The 11,349-nt window shown below is 38.6% G+C and overlaps 1 protein-coding gene across 2 annotated transcripts; it reads right to left on the reverse strand.

Annotated features, from left to right (window-relative positions):
• Nucleotides 1-4,221: 4,221 nt before the first annotated feature.
• On the reverse strand, nt 4,222-10,856 carry Serpina7 (serpin family A member 7). 2 transcript variants are annotated; one of them, XM_031376264.1, is made up of 5 exons: nt 9,704-9,746; nt 7,607-8,254; nt 6,399-6,672; nt 5,650-5,797; nt 4,222-4,920 (listed from the first exon to the last, which is right to left on the reverse strand). In XM_031376264.1, the coding sequence occupies exons 1-5, from the start codon at nt 9,708-9,710 to the stop codon at nt 4,717-4,719; spliced, it is 1,281 nt and encodes a 426-aa protein (XP_031232124.1). In that variant the 5' UTR covers nt 9,711-9,746; the 3' UTR covers nt 4,222-4,716. The 2 variants fall into 2 exon arrangements, with proteins under 2 accessions (XP_031232124.1, XP_031232127.1); XM_031376267.1 differs by lacking the exon at nt 9,704-9,746 and adding an exon at nt 10,850-10,856 and having other exon boundaries at nt 4,586-4,920.
• Nucleotides 10,857-11,349: the final 493 nt, after the last annotated feature.

Consider the following 11,349-nt stretch of genomic DNA (forward strand, 5'->3'; position numbering starts at 1 on the left):
TTATGTCTTTCTTAAAGTCCTGTATCATCACCATGAGAAGTGATTTTATATCTGAATCTTGCATTTCCGTTGTGATGGTGTGTCCAGGACTTGCTATGGTGGGAGTATTAGGTTCTGATGATGCTAAGTAACTTTGGTTTGTGTTGTTTATATTCTTAAGTTTGCCCTGTAACATCTGGTTATCTCTAGTGCTACCTGCCCTTGCTAAATCTGACTGGAGCCTGTCCTTCCTGTGATCCTGGTTGTGTCAGAACTCCTCAGAGTCAAGGTGTCTCTGTGATTCTGTGATTCTGGGATCCTATGATCCTGGGTGTGTTAGAGCGCCTGGGAGTGGAGCTTCCTTTGGGTTTTGTGGGACTGACTGCAGAGCTTGAGCCCAAGGTCTGCTCAGAACACTAACCCAGACAGACTGGAAGGAACCCGAGTCACTGGGCAAGTGCTGGCCCAGACACAGTCCATTTCTTATTAGTACTATAAATGACTTAAGGGTAGATCGCTTTGTACTGGATAACTAATTAGATGGCTCATCTTTGAAGAAGACTAATTCTCTCACTTTCACTATTTCTTACTTGCCTGTAGTTCTTTGTCTAAGTTCAGGGTCCCATGAGATTTTCCCCTTCCACAATAGCATGCCTTTTTGGTCTTCTTGTTCAGGAATTGTTTAGGCAGCCATACTGTTGAGATATGATAGGTTAAGTTTCCCTATGATTTCCTCTTCTTCTTCTTCTCCTTCTTCTCTTTCTCCTTCTCCTTCTTCCCCTTCCCCTTCTCCTTCTCCTCCTCCTCCTTCTTCTTTCTTTTTTCTTTTTTCCTGAATATTTTACTTATTTACATTTCAAATGTTATCCACTTTCCCGATTTCCCCCTGAGAAACCTCCTATCACATTCCTATTCCTCCTGCTTCTATGAGGGTGTGCTCCCACTAACTACCCACTCCCTCTACCCTGTACTCGAACTCCCCTACACTGAGGCATCTAGTATTCATGGGACCAAGGGCCTCTTCTCCCATTGATGCCCAAAAAGGCCATCCTCTGCTACATGTGCAGCTGGAGCCATGGGATCCTCTATGTATACTCTTTGATTGGTGGTTTAGTTCCTGGGAGCTCTGGGGGGTGGGGTCTAGTTGGCTGATATTGTTGTTCTCCCTATGGGGTTGCAAACTCCTTCATCTACTTCAGTAGTTCCCCTAACTCTTCCATTGGGGCTCCCCTGCTCAGTTCAATGGTTGGCTGTGAGCTTCCGGCTCTGTATATGTCAGGCTCTGGCAGAGCCTCTCAGGAGACAGCTATATGTCAAGCTCCTGTCAGCCAGCACTTGTTGGCATCCACATTTGGGTTTGCTGATTGTATATGGGATGGATCCCCAGGTAGGGCTGTCTCTGCATTATCATTCCTTCAGTCTCTGCTACAGACTGGGTTGCTTTTGGGGACCCCTTGTTCCACGGAGTGATTAGAATTCTGGCCTGGTGGGCAAAGAATTTGGCGAGTAAGGACCCTGTTTCCTCCATGGGTTGAGGGAGGCCCAGACTGGCCGGCCCATGGAAAGTCTCTGTCCCAAACTTTGTCTCTGTATTTCCTACCATGTGTATTTTGTTCCCCCTTCGAAGAAGGATCAAAGTATCCACACTTTGGTCTTCCTTCTTCTTGAGCTGCATATGGTATATGAATTGTGTCTTGGGTATTCTGAGATTTTGGGCTAATATCCACTTATCAGTGAGTGCATACTATGTGTGTTCTTTTGTGATTGGATTACCTCACTCAGGATGATATTTTCTAGTTCCATCTGTTTGCCTAAGAATTTCATGAATTCATTGTTTTTAATAGCTGAGTAGTACTCCATTATAAGGAACTACATTGAGTCTCAGAAGAGATTGGAGTTTTAAACATTGTTGAGACTGAAAAATTATGGAGACATTTAAAGTAGGACTGAATGCAGTTTGCACTGTGATATGGCCATGAACCTATAAGGACCATGGAGTGGAATGTGGTGGTCTGAATGTGAAATGTCCCCCCATAGGCTCACACATTTAAATAACTGGATCCTGGTTGCTTGTGCTATTTGGGGCTAGGAATATGGAGCTTTTAAGATATGGACCATTGCTAAAAGAAGTGCATCAATTATTGGCAGGCTTTGAATATTTTTAGCCTCATCCAACTTCTAGTTTGCTCTGTCCATTTCCTATTTGATGAAATATGACTGGTAACTTTCCTACTGTGAACATCTGTTGCCATATCTTTCTTGCCATTATGGACTTCTCTTCTAGAACCATAAGCCAAAACAAACTCTAATTTTTTTTTAATGTTACTTCTGGCCATGATATTTTATCATATTAACAGAAAGGTAATACACACATATACAAACAGACACACACACACACACACACACACACACACACACACACCTACTACTTTATTGAATCCATTTAGCATTGCCAGTATAGATGTGTTTATAACGAACTACTTGGTATTCTTTTTTAATATCCATTAATTGTAATTCTTCATCTATGGGTGAAGCCTCCAGAAATTTTTCCCACCCATTTTGCAATACCTTGTTGTTGTTGTTGTTGTTATGCAGTTCTTTTTAGACAGCCATATTTTTGAGGTTTCATGGATATAACATCCTTATCATGTAAGACACTATCTAGCAGCACACGTACTGGTCGTCTGACTGGTCATCATAGAACAACCCCCCTTTTCTACAGTTTTCACTGACTCTTTTGTGTATGGGTTGTATTGTAGATGTGTCTGTTTAGGTTGAGTACCCCATATTCACTTGTCCTCTGCATATTAATCACTTGTGGATTTCTGTAATCATCTCCATAATTTTCTAAGAGAAACATGTTTGGTGAGGGGACAGAGCTACAATTACATGTGTGTATAAGTATTAGAATACAGGTAGAAATTATATTGTTTGTGGGGAAATGGTAGCAGTGTCTTCTTTATGTCCTCTCCACCCAAGAAAGACTAGCTAGGTTTATAATATCCAGCATGAACTCCTTCCTATTTAGTGGGCCTTAAATATAATTAAACAGCTGCTGACAAAAGTGCTCCTATTGCATCATTACCAGGCTGGTCATTGGTGTGAGTCACAGACTTTACAACTGAGTAGTAGAACTATTGATTGGCTTCCTCCCTTGGCAGCTTACAAAGCATCACAGATACTAGGAGAGCTAGTCCTCGGGGAGAAGGTTTCTAGGTCAGATCCAGCTCAATTCCTCTAAGTTCTGTGACCTTAAGTATTCAGTATCTTCAGCAATGGGGTCTTACATTGAATTTCTCATAGATAACCAAGGGCAGTGACTATAGCCTATGTTGTTTGAGGGGTATCTTGTGTTTTCACTGCACTGCACCTCATAGGATTTGATAAGGTTCAAACAGCATGGATATTGCTACCATTTAGATTTAACAGATGAGGAAAAGAAGTCATAGAATTTATGTACTTTGCTCAAGATCACAAAACAGTATAAGTAACAGAACCAGTATTGTAATGTAACTTCAATGAAACAAAACATCATGTCAAGAATGAACTTTTTCATGTACCATAAGTCATTATCCATCTCTGGGTTTCCAATTCCTTATCTATGAAGCCAATGTATTATAGAAAAGATATGCAAGCTTCCTTACTAAGAAAAGAATAAAAACTGATAAATATATTTATTTTGCAAATATATATATATATATACATATATATATATATATGGAAGCATATCTACATATAGTACTTACATGTTTGTTGCTAATTTTTCTGTAAGTGAAATATTGGGGGATAGAATTTGGCTACTATATAATTAACTTTCAATGTGTTATCAGTGTTCCAAATTCTAATACAAGGTACTTGAATACATAAATTTGAAATTAAATCAATTTCATTTGGTAAGTGAAGATAGTATGGCATACCTAGGCAATAGATGTTCTGGTGACACAAAATACCATATTTTATTACCGAATACAGACAAAAAAACCAGGATAACCAGGAGATTTCCATGAGAGAAAAGAGAAAGATATTTTAAAAGGAATATAAAAATAATGAATATAGCACATGATGCAAATGAATTATCCCTCCTTCATCAATAGCTTATGAATTAGCACAATGAGATCTGCTAGTGAGGATGTGGGCTTGTGTAAAGAATTTATTTCACCCTGGTTTTTTGTTGAGGACATGTTAGGTCACAAAAGCTACATCCCTAGATGAAGTACTCAGTTTATGACTTGATAGTATATATAGTAAGAGAGGTTTTATTTTAAAAAAATCTAGCATTAACCAAAATCACAGACTTACTTAGAACAGGTGGAAAGAGCAGAGGTTATTATGAAGGTGATATATACAAGCTACTTCATTTGCATATTCATTGATCATACTATTGGAATACTATAATACAATGACTTGACCTATATTGCAACCATTGTCCAAAAGATACATCCAAAGGCATTTGTAATCCCAGTGAAAATTTCTAGACTTAGCTAACTGATGAGCAGCTTTACAATGATTTACTAACATCGATCGTTTTTTTAGTTTTGGATAACCACCACTCATTGACTATCTGCATATTTGGTCACAGGATTAGCCTCTTTCACAGCCAATGTACTTCTGACAAGGTCCACTTTTATCCCTTGCACAAAAGAAATAAAGTTCAAGCCCATAGCAAGTACATTAAGCTATATTCTATATATTTAGTTCCTATTATAATATGTACATGCTCAATGGCCTCTTCCTCAATTACTGTTTTGTTGGGTTAACAACTTTTCCTAAAAAGAGAACACTTCTGGTCCTTTTCTCCAAAATCATCAGTAAGAATGTTTTATCCAATCGGATAACAGGGTAAAGAGAAGGTACTGCCTGCTGATCCAGAGACTCAGCTTCAGAAGAAGCTCCTTCTTTAGTTCCCTCTTCACCAATGTGTAGTATAGCCTTGTGAAAAGCCTGTGGGAGAAGAACAGACAGTGAAGATCCCATGAAATAATGGCAACAGCCTTTGGGTAAGTTGGAAGTATAAAAAGAAATACATTATATTATGGTGATTGTACTTGAATATGAATATTACTTTGATAAGTATAGTGAATGATTTTCTGTGATATTAGGACAACTTGTTTGGGTAGCATCTCACTATCCATCACCTTCCATCTCTTTGGTGCCCCTCTCACATCCTCTAGCACTGTAAATTACAAAGGTCACTTCATTAAGACTTTCCATTATATTTGTACATGAAGATTAGGGATTGAAATTATATTTCTTCATTTGTATATGTATTTGTGTATTTGGCCTGCATTTATATCTTTATATTGCATGCATGCCTGGCACCTGTGGGAACTACTTAAGAGGGTATCAAAATCTCATGGGATTAAAGTTACAGACAATTATGAGGTGCCATGATGCTGCTAGAAATTGAACTTGGGTCTTCTGGAAGAGCAATCAGTGCTCTTTTCTGCTAAACCATCATCAATACAGACCCAGAAATTACTTCTAAAATGACTTATTTGGAGTAATTGCTCAAAATTGACTCAAGAATGACTCTCTTATGATATTGACCTAACTGAATCATGTTGCTTCTGTAGACACGAGATTCCTAATTGCCCAAATGAGATAGGTGAATTGCTTGGTACTCAATGTCCTTTTTAGATCCTATGGTAAACAACTAATCCACCAACTTACATAGGAAAGCTTTAGACCATTGTCTTCTGTGATTCCAGGAAAGTCAGCACTTTCAGCAAAGGCATCCCTCATACCCATCTTCTGAAGTGTGCTTCCAAGGTCATATGTGGCAGAAATGGAAAACTTTGGAACAAACAATTCAACCCATCTGTGTGGAATAAGGAGAACACTGACAATCATTCACATGGCACCAGAACCACAGACAGTATTGTGGAAGAAGTGGTCTCAGACTCAGAAAATATTGGGCTATAATACATGGTGGCCTGACCCCTTATTATCAGAAAAATATAGCTCCATGTTACTGAGCAAGGACAGGGGTCTAGTGGTGTGAAGATCAAAGGGTAGTGTGGAGGAATTTCACGGTTTTCCATCTTGCTGTTCTAGCTCATGGTAAGTGTACTCCACCCCTAATATCAAATATAATACATCCCAATGTTTTAATTGATCCCTAAAATGTATCAGTTTCTTAGTGTACTCACTTTGGAGAACTATGAAAATTCCTACTTTGACAAATATCCATGATACTCCAGCTTTGGAGTTTTTCCAGTATGCTTAGATGAAACACTATGGATGTATCCAGAAATGTGTCAGGCACACTATATATTGATAGTGCACACATATTTTAACAATCACCATACCACAGCCAGCTGCTTCTGGGTAATTTTCCTACCTCTAGGTTTCTCCTTAATTCATCCTCAACTCCACCCTTAAGCCCACACTTAGATCCCCATACCCTCTAAATTATTTACCCTTTCTGCAGTAAATGGTTCCACTTCTTCAGTGTTTTAGATGACATGACTGCTTCTACCCATGCCATGTGTCCCTCCTTTGGAAGGACAAAAAGTGCCAGGGCATTCTCACTGTAGTCCATTTGAAGTACTGTACAATTCAGCTCCAGATCCACATAGTGATAGTATTGTTCTAGCTGGTGCATCATGGGCACTTGTACTGTGGTGCTCTTGTCCACTGAGAAGTTGGAACTCTCTTCTGTTTTAGATACATGGAAAGGATTTGCCCACTGGGCTTAAAACACAGAAAAGGGAGAGATGTTTCCTTGAAACCATGAGTCATTCAGCTAATAAGACTACATACTCTTAACCACTTTTCCAAGAAACTACAAGTGACTCACTGAGGATCAGAGAAACAAAGTCAGCTGCCATGTCCATCCAGCTACAATACAGAAAAACTGGAAGTCCTTTCCAATGCTGCTGGACCTCAGAGCCAGATTTAGAAACACTATACTTTCTACACCCATCTGAAACAGTATCTCCTTCCATGGAAAGATATATGAGTGTCCAGAAAAATGAGTAAAATTAGAAAACACTATTCTGCCATTTTAAGCATATATAGGTGTGTGCCTGATGCCAAAATAGCCACTCATCCAAACATAAAAGACAGGATCTATATCACCAAGAGGAATCATTTGGGAACAGCACTTTTAGAAAGGAAGCCACATGGCACTTGCTATAAGCTTCAGCTTTAGGTTTAGACAATCTTGCTTGGAAGGGTAAGCACTGAAAATTATTAATGATATGTTTTTTGTAGCATAATCTTTAGCACATATTAGGTACTTAATATATGTTACAAGGTATTTTGCAGTATACAGGAAATAAGGATCACATTATGCTTAGATAGAAATTCAGTTGACTTGTCAAGCACAGGCTTTTTCCATCTCATTAAATATATTACAAACTGTAATTATGTAGCCTGATAGGATCAGGACATTCATAACATTGTCAACCACATCTCTAAAAGTTATATCTCCCTGGAAATTTCCTGAACACATATGCAGAGCTTTGTATCATCCTGGAATAATCCAATACAATGCACACATAGGGGACAATAGCAAAAACTCACTGTGATACAAGGGACAACTACTAATGCCAGTGACAAAAAGACCTTAAGTTCTCCCCAGTTCTCTATCTAAATACTGGAAGTTGATGACTTGACACCTTACCTTTAAAATGAATGTAGTTCACCAGAATCATGATAATATTCAGTTTGAGGTCTTGAATTAAGCCTACAATTTTCCCTTTGGTTTGCTTCTCCACATAACTGTTGATCTCGTGCTGGGCTGCAGAAACATTGGAGAAGTCAGTAGAAAAGACTTCAGTTTCATAGAGGGTCTTGACATCATCCAAAAACTTTGTCAGCGGTTTCAGCTGCTGCTCAATGAAAACTGCATTTCCCATCTGCAATTCCAGTTCATTCTTTGGGAAATTCAATGAACAGATCAAATGCTGGAAGCCCTGTTGTAATTCTGTCACGGGAGTATCTGTGAGGTTAAACCCCAACACCTCCAGAATCTGCATTTGGGTGCTAGAGCCAGATCCAAAAGAAAGCATGGCTAAAGCAGCAGATATGCTCACAGGAGAGAAGAAGATGTTCAAATCTGGGTTTTCCACAGCGAGCCTTCGATAGAGACTGAAGGCAAAGTCAGCATTGATAGATGGCATCTTATAGAGAGTGGCATTTTGTTGGGGCAAATGACAGGTCCTTACTTTGCCTTCAGAGCTGTTATGTGGTGCACAATGGATTGTAGCCTGAAGCCCAAATACCAAGACAAACAAATAGAGGAACACTGACATTCTGGAATGAAGATGATCTACAAAACATGAAGTGAGATGACCATTGGGGAAGTGTAGACATATGAAACAGTCTCTGATTCAGAGAAACACAAGTCACCCACCTTGATTTATAAAATTAAAGCAAGTATTTGATGGCATGTTCGGCGAGAAATAAGGAGCAGTAGTCTCTCTCTCTCATCACTAAAGACCAGTGATATGTCTACTAGGGAGAAAGAGTAGGAGAAATAGCTTGCCTGGGCAACAGAAATACGATGTCATGAATTCATTATCATGTAGTAACAGCATGTGAAAATACTGATACTAATTTAAATTCCTGGAAAACAAATCGCTTGTCGTTTGAACTAAAGGCAGTTTTATGAGTGTGAAGAATCATTAGGCAGAATAAGCACTCCCTCTATTTATGTTACATGCACATTAGAAGTCTAGCTAGTGTGTATGTATATTTTAAATTGATGTTTTCTTAAGGTAACATTTGTGACATGACAAAATGAGAACAACCCCCACAAGAAATGACTAGTTGTGCTGGAAGAATAATAGTTTATCAAGTCATGTACAACATAACAAGCCAACATTCATGCACCTGTGAAATGTATGGGAGCCAAAAGAGTATTTTTCAAACAAGAGGAAAATTAAAGTATAACATCCTTGTTTTAGAGACTTCATTCTTTCGGTACCAACTGAAGAGTCATTTCTCACTTCTAACAGATCTTATTCTTCTAAGTATGCATGTCATTTTGGAATTATTAGTTCTCTAAGCATGAAACAGTACAAAGAAACAGAGAGCCAGCTGTAGAGACACAAATATTCATACACCAGTGGTTAGAAAGAAGAGATCCATGCGACCAGTATAAGACCTCTTCCTCAGACTGTCCTTTCCTTTATAAGTAGCCTTGCCCTAGGTATAAACTGCTATATTATAAAAATCCTCCTAATCCATATTGTCTTACAAAATCCTTACTCATCTACTCAGTTGCTGTTTGTCCATTGAAATATATGTTTCCAAATATAAACACCTTCTCTCTCAACTCCACAAACACACTCCTTCATTTTCAATCCATATCTCAAAATATTCCACCACTGTTTATAGACAGATCCATATCAAAAGGACTTGCTTTGTTTTTGTTCGCCACTTCTAATGGTCATGATGACCAATGAATTAATGAAAACTTTTCTTTTCACTCTATCTCTAGTGTCACTTGCCATTGCCTAAGTTTAAGGTCTTAATGAATTTATCAGCTTCTAGCAAGACAGAGGGCCTCTTATCTTCTCCAGCCTCCCCTCATTCACTCTTAGGTCAAATCTCTACTTTATCACCAGAGTACCCTTCATATCAGAGTCATTAAGGCTGGATAGAGGGTCAGATATCAGATGAGCACTCTTACCTCCAGAAAAAAAAAACTCACAGATATTTGGGCCTCTGACTTGTTAGCAATGTTCAAATGTTCCCAAGGAGAAAAACTACTTACGGCACATGCCCAAGAAGCCACTTGCATCTCCCAGACAGCAACACTTTTCAGTCTTTATAACATGCCCTCTATTGCAAAACTAGAGCATTCCTGCTTACAAATTAACCATGCCATGAACTCTGGGATGACATTTACAAAGCTGATGCACAAAACAAAGGCCAAGTGGGAAAAAAAAAAGTCTTAAAAAATAAGGTTTGTACTTTGGGTAAAATTTTAGATAAGTTTTTGGCTTCTACATAGATACTTCATTCAAAATAGTTCTTCCTGTCAATGTTAGGCCATGATTGCTTTTGAGAAGAAGGTGTACAGACAGAGACTTGGTGACCCTCTCTAATTGGTGCTATAGGGTGGCTTGTGCATATGTGGAGAAAATGTTGTCAAATTTTTAGTGCTCAAAGGGAAACTAGTCATTTCTTCTGATCATTAAAATCAACTACACCTTGCCCTCACCCAAGGACTCCAAAATATCGTACAGATGGAACCAAGAATGTGGAATTAAAACTACTATCTTCTAACTAAGATTAACTGTGTGCTATATACAAAGAATCAGATGAAACAAACATAGAGTTCACTCAGAAACTCCAGTTTAGCCTTAACGTTGTCACTTTCTAGGTATAGTGATACTGGTAAAAGTAATTCCTCCTACTATTTGACCATGCACAGGACAAGACATAAAGGACCTGATTACTCACCTGGCTACCTTAAGAACCACCTTAAGGATCAATTTGTTAATCAAGGGAGTAGGGAACTAACTGGGGCTATTTCAAGCTACTCCTATGTATAGTCTAAGGAAGGACTTGAAATCCAGAATAAATATGAAACGCTTTAACTGAAGTCAGTTGGGAAGATACTGGGGGTGGTGTAGAAAAGGAAGTAAGTTCAGTAAGGGTAACTATATTGTGCAATTTTCCTTTTCAATCAAATACAGTAAAGTCCTATAGTACACAAAACACCATATTGAGTACTAGGGTTTCAAAGCTGAATACAGCATATCCATATATCATCACATTGGTCTTTACGACTTCATGGCCCCACTGCCAAACTCAGTTGGTCACATCTCACATACAGGATGGTCTCTGGTCCCAGAGAAAGACTGTCTCAAGTTTGACTTTTAGGTCTGTTAGAACTCAACCCTGATAATACAACAACACATTTTCTATTTTCTCAGGTGCTGTAAGATCCAGTAAAACCTTAGAGAAGACACAAGGTAAGAAAAGAAAATTCTAAACCTGTGCCCTCTGGTGGTATATTTGGACAATGGCATAGGTTCAGGTTTTCAATGAAAATTAACTTAAAGAACCAGGTGGGACACATACATACACACACATATTCATGCATATATACATACATACACACATACATACATATACATACCTACCTACTGTCATACATACATACATACATACATACATACAAGGGAAACAGAGGCAGGAAGATCAAACTATGAACTTTAAGCCAGTGAGTTACACAATGAGTCTCTCTTACAGAACAGCAGAAAACTAAAATGACCAATTTGAATAAGAACCTAGTCAAGTGCACCCCAAGCACTAACTTGATCCCTCCTTAGGAGAGTGCTCAACAACCTAACACCAAGCCTCAGTTCACAAAGTCCCCAGTACCCCAGTACCTATTTGATGAAGACCAAG

The sequence above is a fragment of the Mastomys coucha genome, chromosome X (assembly GCF_008632895.1).
Source record: "Mastomys coucha isolate ucsf_1 chromosome X, UCSF_Mcou_1, whole genome shotgun sequence".
Classification (NCBI taxonomy): Eukaryota; Metazoa; Chordata; class Mammalia; order Rodentia; family Muridae; genus Mastomys; species Mastomys coucha.

Coding starts and splice junctions, on each gene's coding strand:
- Serpina7 (XM_031376264.1), bottom strand. Junction 6,673..7,606: donor GAACTACATTCATTTTAAAG/GTAAGGTGTCAA, acceptor CTGTGTTTTAAG/CCCAGTGGGCAAATCCTTTC. Junction 4,921..5,649: donor ATGGTCTAAAGCTTTCCTAT/GTAAGTTGGTGG, acceptor CTTCTCCCACAG/GCTTTTCACAAGGCTATACT.